We start from the raw sequence: 14,845 nt of genomic DNA, 5'->3' as shown, positions 1-14,845 counted from the left end.
TTTTGCTGTTTCACATGTGGGGTGACCTGGAAGCACAAGATAAAAGTGAGTCCCCACAATGACATACTTCTAAGTCCTGACAGAGGAAGATGCTTGTGGGTCTCTAAATGCATCACTCTTCTGACCTCGCCCATCTCTGCCATGGGCAGGTAAGACTGTGGCCTTTTTTGCATCGTGTGCAATCGGTTCAAGGGCTTCTGACATAGTAGAATTGTGTGTGTAAAGTGCTGTCAAGTCGCAGCCGACTTATGGCGACCCCTTTTTGGGGTTTGCATGGCAAGAGACTAGCAGAGGTGGTTTGCCAGTGCCTTCCTCTGCACAGCAACCCTGGTATTCCTTACTGGTCTCTCGTCCAAATACTAACCAGGGCTGACCCTGCTTAGCTTCCGAGATCTGATGAGATCGGGCTGTACCATGCCTTCTCTCCCATAGTAGAATTACCTGCCCACAAATAAGGCTGCCTGTTGCACCTCTGAATGTCACTGCTCACTTCCTTCCAGCCTGGAGGCATGCCTGCAGCAGTGACTCCTAAATGGGAGGCGTAAGGCTCACTCCTTCATGCTCTAGAAAGCAAAAGCCCTTCAGGACCCTGATGAGGGTAGAAAAGGGAGCATATAAATTTTTCAAAATAAACCTTATGGGTAGAAAAGTAAAGCGTGACTCCAGTTTTAACTGGGGGGGGTGTTTCTCAGGAGACATTTAGAGAAGGCAGCTATAACCCCATCACAACAGAGTTTTATACAAGACAAAAATAATTGTGACCTTCGTCACCCCTTTTGGTCCCTGGTTGTCGTTGTAATGGCAACCTGTGTCTGCCATTACAACTAGAAAGCTTTGAAAGGGCGAATGGATTCCTCTACCCCAAGAGAGCTCCCCCATCAGCTGTCTTCCCAGATCTTTTCAACGCCATCCTTTGACCTGTAGAGCTGAAGCTTTTCTGGGTCTTGAAAACAATTTCTGTCCCTCTGAGCACAACACCAACTTTGCAAGCATGTAAAGAAAGACGAGTTCCCACAACTTCTGCCTTCGATGAAGTGAACAGATGTTATGCTGCCTTTTTCTCTTTGGAGCCGACTCAGTGACAGACAGCGGGCATAATAAGCATTTCAGGAGATCCGATGGGACGTGCAGGTTGTTAGCGGGAGGTCTCAGAAAACCGCACGTGATACGTTCTCTTGGAAACCGCTCTTGTTCCAACTTGAGGGCCAGTCTTCTTCGCTACCTGCGCATCCAATGCTACTTGTCTCCAGGCCCAAAGAATTTGTGACGCCAGGTGACAGTGGGTGAGCCTCAACACCCTCAGGGCAAAGGGGGCCACCACCCACAAGGCCCTCACTGCTTGACCACGCCGTTGTAACCGCACTTCTCAGTTAAATTCCTCACAACATTATCTGCCAAGGATTGCTGGAGGCTGGCCGGCAGGTAGATGAAGAGATATATCAAACCGAGGAGGAAGAGGGCGATTGCCAAAGGCACCCCCCAGTCGGTGATGAACAAAGTCTCTCGGCAGCGGGCTTGGAACATGGGGGCAGGGGGCCAAGAGGCATCCTAGCACCCTGCCAGCAAAGCGGAAACCGGAACCATCACCAGATGCTTCATCCTTCGTTGCCGAAAGCCCCCAAATGCACCTGCTGTCCCACCTGTAATCTGATTAAGGAGGAGAATCTTGCCTCGACGGGTGCGGGGCGACAAAGAGAGGTCCCAGATCGGAAAGCCCTTTTTGGCCGCACCCTGCCGGAGGGAGCATCTCGCTCCAAGCGGATTGAGAGGCTGGGAGGGGTCTCTGCCACATTCGTATAATTCCTGGAAAGAGGCAGGTCGGGGATATTGCAGAGAGGGCAGGTGGGGGGAACTCAGACAGAGCACTGATAGGTTTTTTTGTTTTTTGTTTTGAAAGAAAGGAGCCAGACATGCTCGCTAAGCCATCTGGATGAACGTGAGGGATTTGGCTCTAAAGGACATTTTAGCAGTTATTAACCTTGGGTGTGATTCTGCAGAACAGATGGTCACGTTTCTGACTTTTCAAAAAAATGCTGCAGGAAGAAAAGAGCCACCAAAGAATCCAGACACACCCATTCAGGAGGAGGAGGAGGAGGAGAAGGGGAAGAAGAGTTGGTTTTTATATGCCGACTTTCTCTACCACTTAAGGGAGAATCAGACCAACTTACAATCACCTTCCCTTCCCCTCCGCACAACAGACACCCTGTGAGGCAGGTGGGGCTGAGAGAGTGTGACAAGCCTACAGTCACCCAGCTGGCTTCGTGTGGAAGTGGGGAAACCAACCCAGTTCACCAGATTAGCCTCCGCCGCTCTTGTGGAAGAGTGGGAAATCAAACCCGGTTCTCCAGATCAGACTCCACCGCTCCAAACCACCGCTGTTAACCATTACACCACGCAGACCGTGCCATTTTCCAGTCAACCGGCCCCCCCAAAGTACTCTTTGGGAACCTCTTGGCAAGTTTTGGATGGGAGGGTGAAGCTAGTAAGCAGACCCTCAGCCTGGCTGGTCCCCCACGGCGAGAGAGGGTGGCTCCTCCAGGCCAGGGAACATTTCTAAGCTCAAAGACGGCTCGGGTACTCAATTCTCCCTTTTAGCCAAACAGTAGGCAACAAATGATGGCTACAGGTTTGTGGGCCAGCAGGCTAGAAAATAGGTTGACTGTGTCTTAATTCACAGGCTGTAACAGGTTGGGAGCCAATTACAAGATGGCATGGAGTAGGGGTCGCTGGGGTGTGGGGGGGAGGTAGTTGTGAATTTCCTGCATTGTGCAGGGGGTTGGACTAGATGACCCTGGTGGTCCCTTCCAACTCTATGATTCTACAAGGGCGACGTTGCCACTTTGAAGCCAACCTAACAAACAAGGCCAAAATTAGGAGCCCTGCCGTCATTCGCATCCTGCCAGGCCTCGCATACCTACGACCGTCCTTTGGAGATAGGCTGACCTATGAGTCCCCCTTCCTGGTCGCCTGAAGGCGACTTTTTGAATTGCCACAGGTGAACAGGGGCTTCCGTGGCTGGTGTGGTCCCCTCCTCCATCTGTTAAAACCCTTCGGCATAGCTAAACACAGAGGAAGGGAAACGGGTGTATGGCCCCAAAGGACCTATGAATTCTATAAAGTGAATTTGAAACGCGCGCCGCGCACACACACACACACACACAGGGAGACAGATTGGCATAAGAGGATCAAATCCGATTAAGCAACCGGGATGGGAACTGGGCGGGTGATCGCTGTGGGGAGGGGTGGTGGTGGAAATGGTGCGTCCAAAGTCGGCACGGTCAGAAATCGGATACTTTCGCTGTCAGTTCGCCATCTGCTAGGGACGAGGGTGGCCGGAGAGATCCCATGCCTTTCCAAAAAAGGTTGACCGAGAGATAGAACAGCTTAGCTGAATCCTCGAGTTCCTTTTCTGTCCTGGTTATCGGTCATCACGCACAGCTCCCTCCAACCCTTACCGAAGCTATTCCCCCCGCCCTTTTTTCTCCAAAAAATACTGGGAGGTGCAACGGAGATGCTTTAGGAATGGGAGCTTACTTCCAAGCTGCCCAAGATCAGAAAATTAAAAGGCAATTAGATATCTGTATCTGCACAATACATATGTGCGTTTGTGTGTGTTTCACAAACCCACCTAACTCTGGCACGAGAATGCCTGGCAGTGAGCAGCGTTGTGCGCGGCCCATGGCCCGAAAAAGAGGAACAGAAGGTGCTGCGAGGCACAGAATTCTGTTCCTCAGAACTTTAGCGTTCTCTCTCTCTCTCGCTGGAGAACCAGCGTGGTGTAGTGGTTAAGAGCGGTGGTTTGGAGCGGTGGAGTCTGATCTGGAGAACCGGGTTTGATTCCCCCACTCCTCCACATGAGCCGCGGAGGCTTAATCTGGTGAACTGGATTTGTTTCCCCACTCCTCCACAAGAAGCCAGCTGGGTGACCTTGGGCTAGTCAAAGCTCTCTTAGAGCTCTCTCAGCCCCACCTGCCTCACAGGGTGTCTGTTGTGGGGAGGGGGAAAGGGAAGGCGATTGTCAGCCGGTTTCATTCTCCCTTAAGTGGTAGAGAAAGCCGGCATATATAAAAACCAACTCTTCTTTTTCTTCTCTCTCTAATCTTAAATTTCTAGTCCCTTCTGACCGTGAAGATCTGCTTGAAGGCCTGAGGGTGATCCCTTTCAGAAACCTGGAGCGCAAGCTGAACTCCCGACAGCGTTTCGGACAGAGCTTCAGCAAAACCAGAGAAGATGACACACCACGTACGCTGCCTTTTGCTCATGAGAACGTGAGAAGGGCCCTACCGGGTCAGGCCGGCGGTCCGTCCAGTCCAGGACTCCCGTCTTGCACAACGGCCAACCAGTTCCACGGACGAAAGGCAGAATGGAAATGCAAGACGGCCATACTCACGGCTCCAGTTTGTAGACATATTGCCCCTCAGGGGTGCGCTCCTGGTGGTAGGTGAGATTGTACGCCAGCATGGTGCTGATCAGCTCGGACAGCTGTAGCTTCTCTTTCTGGCTGTACAGCTGGGTGTTCACCTGAAATTACAAACGGCACAGAGAGCGGGCAGGAATTTCCTCTCTCACCCTCACTGCTCTAGAGGTCAATACAGCTTCCCTTGCCCCCTTGCCCAAACCCTGCGGAGAATGAGCTTTCCCAAGAGCACGGGCCTTTTCCATTACCTTGGTGAACGAGGAGACACTTGGTACGCTACCCGTCACCCTGCAAAGCGTACAGACCCCTCACCTGATAGGAAATCTAGAGCGGCATGAAGGAGAGACAGAGGAGGCTTCCTTACCGGCCTCAGTTTCGGAGAGATGATGTCCAGGAGGAGGCAAAGAGCCTCGAGCACGAGAGACCGAGTCCCCACACGACTGCGAGAGTTTGGCGCAATCCCAGATATCATTGAAGCTACAAGGTTCTGCACCTGGGTCAGTTTAGCCAGAGCCTGGATGGAAAAGAAAAGTGGGATAGAAACGGGTGAGCTAGGTGGCTCCAGCAGCTATTTTATTACAGTGCTACAGAACAGCACAACTTCTGCCAGAGATGTGAGAGATCGGCTTGATTGATAACGACTTACAAGACCGGCTCTGGGCAGCAGGCGAGTGGGTAGACAAGAGACATTTTAAAAGCTGAGATTGGCTGTTGCTTCGTGCTTTGAATGCTGGAAGTCCCTGGTTCAGTCCCTGATAACCCTGTTTCAAGGATCTCAGGTAGTGGAGGAATCACAGAATCATAAAGTTGGAAGGGACCACCAGGGTCATCTAGTCCAACCCCCTGCGCAATGCAGGAAATTTACAACTACCTCCCCCCCACACACCCCCAGTGACCCCTACTCCATGCCAGAAGATAGCCAAGATGCCATCTTGCAAAAGACTGTCCAAGGATGCAAAAGACTCTCTCAGACTCTGTAGAGTCTCTACTGAGCAAGTTGGGGCATATTATATAGGAACAGGGACCAGGTGGTGAGGCAAAAGTCAGAAAAATGGGGACGAAGAGCACAGGTCTCCAATGAACGGCCACCTGAGAACACTCTTTGCCATGTCCCGTGAGGGACGACGACCAGAAAACAAGCACCAGGCGCACAGCCCTCTCCCACCCCCATGCCCTGGGCCACTGCTGATACGTGCCTCGTTCTGGCTGTTGGGGTACGCCAGCCTGGGTATGCTGGACACGGCAAAGAGCAAGTGGAAGGCCACCGGGAGAAAGGGCAGGTATCTCATGAGCTGGAAGTTCTGCCTGTGCATCACGGCCCCGTGCACCAAGTCGGAGAAGCCCAGCCACTCCAAGGCCAGGCAGACCGAGCCGAAAGTGGAATCCTTCAGCTTCAGGCTCAGGAAGTTGTCGTACAAGCCCTGCGAGGGAAATGGAAGCAGCGGGGGAATTGTTAACTCTTTGGGCTCCGCCCTAAGTGGCGGCTGGAACGGCTGGAGAGACCCATGAGGACAGATGAGCCCTGGGTAGAGCCAGCAACAACATGCCCAGAGGTAGGGCATCCGCTGGGGCCCGGGGCTTCTGGCGGGACCCAGTGACACCGCCCCCCACCCACCCACCCACTTCCTCCGGCATTTGGCTGCGCACCTCATTGAGTGCCAGCGCTCCACCACCAGTGCCCATGGCTACCCAGGCTGCCTGACACTGCCAGGGAAGAACATGTGGAGGGCGACGGCCACAGCAACAGCACTCCCGGCCGCACGTGCCTCCCCGGTGCCAGCGAGGAAAGGGCATGCAGGTGGCTGTGGGAGGGGGGTCATGAGCAGGCAGCGGAAGGAGGCACACGCAGGTGGGTGAGGGCAAAAAGGGAGGTGTGAGCAGGGGTCCGGGTGCTGGGTATAAGATGGGTGGGAGCCCCTCCACTGAGCAATCTCTGCCCAGGGCCCATCAAAATCCGGAACCAGCCGTGGCTCAACAGCTGCACTGGCATACAGCTTCAGCAGCCACCCCCGAGAGGGCTCTTTATGCTCAAGAGAATTGCTAAAAACAGACCTGCAGCAAGTCTCTAAAGAACTCCTCTACGTGGGCTAGATTTTGGGGGGAATGGAGCAAGCCCAATTCGGGGTGGTGGCTTTGTTTTTAAAGCTGTATTCTCTTTAAGTCCAGGGCATGAGGCTTCTTGGGCCAGAAGAAAGCATTGTCAGCAGAAGAGATCAGCAGCATCCAGCTTAAGGGCTGGAAGACAAGGCCGAGGAAAGGCATAAAGGTCAGAGCTGGCTAGCCAAGTTTGCGACGGAGACCTGCCCCTGAATCGAATACCTGGGTAAGCTTTTCGTGTTCTCCGGAGGACGCACCGAGATGCAGGATGCGGTGGAATCTTTGGGCAGCGGCATTCAGGGAGGTTTGGACCGTGGCCGGGACAAACGGATCGTCCCTGCCGCTCACGAGAACGGGGACTGGGTTCGAAGGGTCCATCCCTATCCGGTGCCTTGGGACAGGAAAAGGAAGCCCTCCAGTCAGAGGGTCAAGGAGGAGAGACAGCGCGAACAGAAGAAAGGGGGGGCAGCTATCGAGAATAAGGGGGAAATCTACGGGGCTGGCTGGAATGCAGACCAAACACTGCAACCCCAACTCAAAACAACAAAAGAGAGGGGAGCAAACTTCAAGTCTACCTCGCCAAAAAAAGGGAATTCTCAAATGACAGGTGCACCCCTGGCCAATGGCTCAGTGGCAGAGCATCTGCTTGGCATGCAGAAGGTCCCAGGTTCAATCCCCAGTGGCCTCTGCACTTAAAGGGACCAGGCAAGTAGGTGATGTGAAAGACCCTTGCCTGAGACTCTGGAGAGCTGCTGCCGGTCTGAGTAGACAATACTGACTTTGATGGACCCAGGAGGGTCTGATTCAGTGTAAGGCAGCTTCAGGTGTTCATGTGTACAAAACAATCCCCTTCTGCTTCCAGGTGTCTTTTTGTGCCCCACATAAATCCTGAATTTAAAAATGGGGCCCACATGCCCTCAAAAGAGCTCTACTTATCAAGTAACCGACATGTACTGGGGGGGCACCTCTGCGTAAGCTGCTTTTCCAAGCAAAGGATGTACCAGTCAGAGCAGTAACTCACATAGAGACACGACAGGCAGCCTCCCCAAAGGACAAAAGATAGTTCTGCTATGGTGTCCTGTAGTAGACGCGTTGGAATAGCTGCCTGGAAGCCGAAAGACTAAATCACGCAGAGCTGTATCAGGTAGCCTCTGCTATGCTTCTTGGTCACGGTGTGCTTGTGTGGGAACTGTTTTGGGAATCTCCCAGTAGCGTTGCCCAAAGAGGCTGTTGCCCAGGGCCCCTTCCCCAGGCCCGTGATTGCAGAACACATTTCTGCAAATGTGACTGAGGTTGCACAATTTGCAGATTAGAAATTGGGATATTAAAATGTATTCGCTGTGCTGTCGAGATGTGCAGAAACACTCTTTGTGGAGACAACTCGAAATCAGACCCACTCGGCCAGCTTGGAAAGGATTTCCCGAACGCTCAAATCTTCCCTGTTCTCTCACCTCTGAATCTTTGGGAGCTGGAAAATCTCCTGCCAGATGAAGAACAGCCCTTTGTTCTGGTCCTTCAAGCCAACCTTCGTGGTCTGCACCGTCCGCACGCTCAGCTCTTTCTGGCCCCGACTGTGCAGAAACTAGGGAGACGGCAGTGGGGAATTTGAGGGCTGCGTTACGGATTGAGGGGCGGCAGCAAAACTGAAGGGGACGGGATCCCTCTAGTTATGGGTATATTCCCCAAGAACCCCGAGATGTGGGAAGCGCAGCAAAATGAGATGACGGCGCCTACAGGTGGCCCGCCCCCTGGCATTTTCCAGCCCGTCGAGGCTCCGACATACCTGCAGGGTGTTGATACAGGAGCGGATGTCGTTCTCTGTCTTTTCACACAACGCCATGAGCGCCCCCGCGTCGGCTTTCATGCCTTGCCGGACGGCAATCTGAAACGCAGAAGTGAATGCTCTTTGCAGCCCCTGCCTGCAAGCATGCCTACAGAAGTTACTGCTAGATTAGACACTGGGAGCTTAGGGGGATAGAAGAGCCAACTTTGGCCAAGCTTCCTGGGACGGCTGGCAACAACTGAAGAATAAGAGTTGGTTTTTAAATGCCGGCTTTCTCTACCGCTTAAGGCAGAATCAAACCGGCTTACAATCCCCTCCCCACAACAGACACCCTGTGAGGTAGGTGGGGCTAAGAGAGCTCTAAGAGAGCTGTGACTAGCCCAAGGTCACCCAGCTGACTTCATGTGGAGGAGCGGGGAAACAAACCCAGTTCACCAGAGTAGAGTCTGCCGCTCACGTGGAGGAGTGGGGAATCAGATCAGAGAACACCGCTCCAAACCACCGCTCTTAACCACTACACCACGCTGGCTCTCCTGCTGCTCCTCTCCCACAGTTGACCAGACTCTGCAATATGATATAGTTCACAGCAGCAAGCATTTGGCAAGAAGATTGTGGGGAAAAGATTCCCGTCAAACCACAGCAGACTTGTGGTGACACCCTTAGAAGGCAGAAGTTCCCACCGGATAGATCTTAAACTCAGCTTTAACTGCCAGCATCCTGAACCTCGGAGAAGTCCAGATCGTTTGCACTGTTCTGACTAGCCAGCACACGTCAAGGCCTGCCGCACGTGCCAAGTTTATGCGACAGAGAAATCTCTCGCCGAGGACCAAAACAGAGACGTTTTGGGTTCACACTGACCTCCTGCAGCCTCTGGACCAGCCTGGATGGGGCCGTCGAGGGGAAGTGGAGAAGGAAAGACTGCTGCCGCAGCTGCCGCAGAGAAGGGACGTACCTAGGAAGCGGAGAGCGGTCAGGTGAGCGAGAGACCGTGAGAAACACGGGCCTGGGGAAGGGGCCCTGGGCAACAGCCTCTTTGGGCAACGCTACTGGGAGATTCCCAAAAGCTGTAAGCGGACTGTGAACACACACAAACACCCTCCACACGCACAAGAGGGTTTTGCCCCAGACGGAGCCCCTTACTGGTCGTTGCAAACGCAGATGATGGGGCGCAAAAGGATGCCGCCTTCCCGCCTCCTCTTCCGCCCACTCGCCCCGCTGGCAGCGCCTTCCAATTCCACCTCAGCGCCCTTCCGGTTGACGATGGTCAGCAGCACATTGATAGACGCCTGGGAACCAGAAGGGGGAGACAGTTGGGGTTGTCAAAAGAGCCCTCCTAAAATCTCAGGTTTTCCTGCTCTCCTTGTATAAAGAAGTGAGCCCCGAGAAGACAGGGAGCGTTCTCCCTCCACCAGAGAGATCCCTCGTACCGTTGGAGCACCGTCGATCTCGTCGATGACCAGGCAGTTCGGTCTCTCGTCGGCCCCCAGCACAGACCTCATTTGGGTGGCAGCTTCTATCCGTGTTTTGAAGATGTCTGGGCTGCGGTCATCACTGTAACAAAAATAATATTTAGGAAGAAGAGTTGGTTTTTATATGTCGACTTTCTCTACCACTTAAGGAAGAATCAAACTGACTTACAGTCACCTTCCCTTCCCCTCCCAACAACAGACATCCTGGGAGGCAGGTGGGGCTGCGAGAGCTGGACTAGCCCAAGGTCACCCAGCTGGCTTCATGTGGAGGAGCGGGGGAAACAAATCCAGTTCACCAGATTGGCCTCCGCCGCTCATGTGGAGGAGTGGGGAATCTAACTCGGTTCTCCAGATTAGAGTCCACCGCTCCAAACCACCGCTCTTAACCACTCCACCACCCTGGCTGTAAGAGGCTTTGTGTGTGTGAGAATGAGAATTACGCTGGGAATTGATGCACACCACAATAAATCTGTTCATTGCCAAATACCAGACAAGAACTGCAGAGGAGAATGAACCTAGAGAAAGACCGACAGCCCTTCCCGGCGGCTCACCTGGCATTCATCTCCACCACGTTGTACCCAGCATGCTTTGCAATGATATGAGCCAGGGTGGTCTTCCCCAATCCAGGGGGGCCGCACAGCAGGGCAACCTGGAGGCAGGACGAAAGAAAGGCAAGCTTCCAGGCCCCTTGCTGGCAGACAGGCAGGCAGGCAGGGGCTGTCCCAGCCTCCAAATTCCTAGGCTTGCCAAAATAACATGGGCAACGCCTTTGAATGTTTTATGACAACCATATTATAGCTTCGTCTCACTTCTGTCTCCCCCTCTCTCCAAGGAGAGCAGAGCGGCATACATGGTTTCCCCTTCCTGATTCTATCCTCCCAAGAACCCTGTGAAGTAGGCTAGGGTGCGCCCTCGGAGCCCTCTTCCCTCACCTTGATTTTGGGCCGTTTGTGCTGGTCCAGTCCGGCCTCCAGGGCCTCCTCCGTCAGCTGGGCTTTGCTCTTCCAGGGCCCCTGCCGCTCTTTGGGCCACTTTCCAGGCGGGTGGGCCTCCGCCCCCGGCTTGGCCTTCCTGAGGGGCTCGTCCTTCCCGAACACAACCACGTCCCACAGCTTCAGCCATTTCAGAAGGCAGCGGTTTGTGTACTGAGAGCCGGAAAGGAAGGTGAAGCAGGGAAATCACTCGGCAACATCCCGAGTATCCTTTCCCGACTAGAAATCAGCCTGTTTAACTATTTTATGTGCAGATTTTCCAGCTGCACCAAGCTCAACCGGTTATGTGCCAAACTGTGTTGCAGGAGCTCCTCGGAAGAGAGATAGAATCATAGTTGAAGGGACCACCAGGGTCATCTAGTCCAACCCCCTGCACAATGCAGGACATTCACAACTACCTCCTCCCCCACGTGACCCCTACTCCATGCCCAGAAGAGGGCCAAGGTGTCCTCCCTCTCATCATCTGCCTAAGGTCAGAGAATCAGCACTGCTGACAGGTGGCCATCTAGCCTCTGCTTAAAAACCTCCAGGGAAGGAGGGCTCAACCACCTCCTGAGGAAGCCTGTTCCACTGAGGAACCGCTCTAACTGTTAGGAAATTCTTCCTAATGTCTGGACGGAAACTCTTTGGATTTAATTTCAACCCGTTGGTTCTGGTCCGACCTTCTGGGGCCACAGAAGACAACTTCCCACTGCCTCTTGGGGGAAAGCTGCAGGCTCTCTGCCTCCCCCTTCTCTTTGACCACAAGGAATCTCCCTTCCCTGGTATTTTCAGGAATTCCGTCACACGCTGCCTGTATACTCTCAAGCCGACTCTGCAGCCATCTGGACTGGAAACTTGAAACAGGAAAAGCAGCAGAGTCCCTTGAGAGATCCCTGGCCCGCAGCCGCTGTTGCTGCCCTTGCGAAAAAGCATTTTTGCAGCTATTTTTCCAACGGTGTGGACAAGAAAGTTTAAAAAGAAAAGTAGCCACAACCCTCACAAGATCCCTGGCCCTCAGTCGCTATTTCTGCCCTTGTGCCAAGCGACGGACGACTGCGCACAGAAGCGGCAGCTGGCCAGAGGTTCTTACATCATCGCTGAGCAATTCCACGTAGTGCTTGGGAGTGAAACGGTCGACCCACAGGGACCCCGCAGCCGATTCATCCTCTTCCCCTGCGTCTCCACCTTCTTCCATGGGCTCTGAGGCCTCGGTTTTGGATCTCTCATCTTCAAGACAGCTGCAAAAGCAGAGATGTTATCAGCTTGCTCTCTGCAGCTACCCTGGCCAAAGAGTTGGTCTTGTGCTGAGTGAGTAGAGGGTCTTACAGCACCTTTCACAGATCGACTGAGGCAGAAAGTCAAAAGCCCCCAAAAGCCCACAAGGCACCTAGCAAATTCTTCGAATTCTGTCAGTTTCCTACCCTCTTGTGGAATCACGGCATGCCCCCCAGCTATATGCCCAGCACAAGAGCATTTTCTGTTCAAGCAAGCGATCGAACAGAGGACCAGCCGGCAACTTCCATGGGCCAGAGTTTGCCCACTGGCTGCCAGCTGCCTCCCACTGGGGCGAAGGGGAAGGAAAGCGCGATGGCCCGGAAGTCCTTTTCTCGACAGCAAGATGCTAAAAGGCCCACCTGTCCAGAATATCCGTCAGCCGTTGTGAAGATTCACGAATCTGCCTCCGGCGCTGGAATGTAAAAATAGAGCAAGGCCAAGAACAAGGTGCTCAAAAAGGCATGGATGAGACCACGCTCATACCCTCTCTCTCTCTCTCTCTGTTTTAGAGAGAGGACCAGACACCAAGCAAGGAAGGGGAAAGAGACGTACCTCCTCCGCCACCTGCTCCTTAAGGTAGGAGAAAGGCACGCCCAATAAATAAAGGGGCCTCTGCCCGTTCCACCTGAGAGAACCGGAGGGCTGCAGAAACCGGAAAGGAAATCCACTTTTTAGATGTTGGGCTAATAAGAGATCTCCAAAAGAAAGAAAGTTTTCAGAGAGCTGCGCTCCCACACCCTGCGCAAACGCTACCTGCGTCCCTGTCCAGGAGCAGTCCTCTCTCACGACCATGAAGACTCGGCTGCCGTCGGTGGAGGTCACGTTGATGTAGTCCTCCAGGACCGGCGGGCGCTTCAGCACCTTCTTGGGGGCACTCTCCCCCGGTGTTGTGGCCCGCAGCGGAAGCATGTCACTCACTCCCAGGCTATCCAGGATAGCCCGCCTCGGAGTCCTTCAAAAGGAAGCCCAGAAAAGCACCAGGTGAATGCCCGCCTGCTGGATTTCACAAAGCAAGCCTCGATTTCCGAAGACATTCTAGGAACGTTTTGCACTTCGGTGGGCAAGGAACACAGGCGGATTTGCACGGTTGCTATAGTCTGTCCCCGCTACACGGGATCGAGCCCAAGCCAAGATTCTTGGAAAGCCCACAGAACTGCACAGGGAGGAGACCCTCCTCTCTAGCTTGGCTGAACCCTGTCCAGGAGCTGATGAAGCCCCTGCGGCCCGTTGCAACTCTAGATGATGCTATGAGTTTTGCACCATGCCCTGATTTATTTTAGGTCCTTAACTATAAATGCTGCTCAAGAGCGCCAGCATGGCTAATCCCAAGATTTGGAGATGCGCGTGGTGAGAATGAAAGAACAGCCCCATGTCCTTTCCTCTCCCGACGGCTCACCTTGCTTCCTGGAGTTCAGAAGAGGCTCCCGACGAAAGAGGTGAGGTGATTCCATCCTTTGGAACGTCTTCAAGGGCCGTCTCCTCTTTCACTCCGAAGTCCAGCTTCTTCACCGCTTCGAGACGACGTCGCTTTGGCTTGGGAGCTGTTGGTGCCAAGGGGAAAGCTCTTAACAAGCAGCACAAAAGGAAGGCGGACGCCAAACCGCCGACCTTCAAGACCCAGGGGCCTCAATCCAACACTTTTTTTTGGATGAAGGGACCCTGCGAGCACTCGTAGGGTTACCAGCTCTGACCGCACCTGGTAAATGACCCCAGAACACTCGGATACCAAAGGCCATTGCCCAAGTGGGAACTTAAGGTGGGGGCTTAAGCCGGCTGCCTCTTTTGCACCAAAGCAAACTTGTGAGGCTGATTAAAAAACACCTGGGTCTTTATATAGCGCATTCAGAGGACGCAGGATTGTTCGGAAGAAGCTCCCAGGGAGTCAAGCGCTGCTCACCTTCAGCCTCCCAAACAGAAATGCATGGATTGCAAACTTACTCTGAGTCGCCTCATCCTCCTGGAGAAGCAGAGCCCCAGAACCATCCTCCGTCCCGTTGAACGCGGGGACACCTCCTGGTTCCAGACCGGCATGGTCCCCGGTCTCGTCGGGGAAGGCCTGGCCACAAGAATCCTTTTCTAGGCACGGCTGGCCAGGCGGAGCCATGGCGCCCTTCCCCAGATCCCCGGCGGCGAGAGCCTCTTCAAACGTCCTTTTCTTCTGGTTTCGGAATTCCGAGACTCTTTGGGACGGAGCCGGGGCCCGCTCTGCAGGGGAGGAGCCAGTGAAATGATCGCTGGTGGGAGACTTGCAAACAAATTTGCAGAACAAATGCGTCTTATCCAGATGGGCCAGCCCGGTGCCCACTGGGAGGGCTGCAAGTAGGGCACAGAGGCCAACACTTTGATTTTACGGTTGCCCCCCAGCTTGGGTTTTCAAAGGTACACTGCCTCCGTACATGGCGTTTCCACTCTGCGATCTCGTATGGATTTGTCCAACACCATTTTTAAAGGCGACCTCTGCGGGGGGAAGTGATCCCCGTCATCCCCATGCCCCCACCTGGAAGGGCCGTGGCTCAGTGGCAGAGCCTCTGCTTGGCATGCAGAAGGTCCCAGGTTCAGTCCCCGGCAGCATCTCCAGTGAAAGGGACCGGGCAAGGAGGTGATGGGAAAGACCTCCGTGCCTGAGACCCTGGAGAGATGCTGAGCAGACAATACGGACCTTGATGGACCTGGGGGGGGGTCTGGTTCAGGCTAAGGCAGCTCCCCAGGTGTGTGTGCCCGTGGGGCCGGCCTCCCTACCTTCCAGCTCGGCCAGGACTTCCAGCTCGTCTGCAAACTGCTGGTCGAATTCCTCCTCGACGCCGTACAGCTCGGGCTCCTCATCTTCCAT

The 14,845-nt window shown here is 54.0% G+C and overlaps 1 protein-coding gene across 1 annotated transcript in view; it reads right to left on the bottom strand.

Moving 5' to 3' along the window:
- The window catches only part of CHTF18 (chromosome transmission fidelity factor 18), a 20,143-nt gene extending 5,298 nt beyond the window's left edge, over positions 1 to 14,845 (bottom strand). The window contains 20 exon segments of the mRNA XM_056866152.1: positions 4,391 to 4,521; positions 4,782 to 4,931; positions 5,614 to 5,890; positions 6,614 to 6,686; positions 6,718 to 6,905; positions 7,966 to 8,096; positions 8,298 to 8,396; positions 9,156 to 9,249; positions 9,438 to 9,583; positions 9,725 to 9,848; positions 10,318 to 10,415; positions 10,699 to 10,911; positions 11,831 to 11,978; positions 12,375 to 12,427; positions 12,568 to 12,657; positions 12,769 to 12,967; positions 13,412 to 13,556; positions 13,954 to 14,220; positions 14,401 to 14,403; positions 14,755 to 14,845. Of these exon segments, the coding sequence (XP_056722130.1) occupies positions 4,391 to 4,521; positions 4,782 to 4,931; positions 5,614 to 5,890; positions 6,614 to 6,686; positions 6,718 to 6,905; positions 7,966 to 8,096; positions 8,298 to 8,396; positions 9,156 to 9,249; positions 9,438 to 9,583; positions 9,725 to 9,848; positions 10,318 to 10,415; positions 10,699 to 10,911; positions 11,831 to 11,978; positions 12,375 to 12,427; positions 12,568 to 12,657; positions 12,769 to 12,967; positions 13,412 to 13,556; positions 13,954 to 14,220; positions 14,401 to 14,403; positions 14,755 to 14,845 (2,720 nt within the window).

Source organism: Euleptes europaea, chromosome 21, assembly GCF_029931775.1.
Source record: "Euleptes europaea isolate rEulEur1 chromosome 21, rEulEur1.hap1, whole genome shotgun sequence".
In the NCBI taxonomy this organism is placed as follows: Eukaryota; Metazoa; Chordata; class Lepidosauria; order Squamata; family Sphaerodactylidae; genus Euleptes; species Euleptes europaea.
Note: the sequence above shows the minus strand (reverse complement) of the source record. Positions and strands in the feature narration are given on the sequence as shown.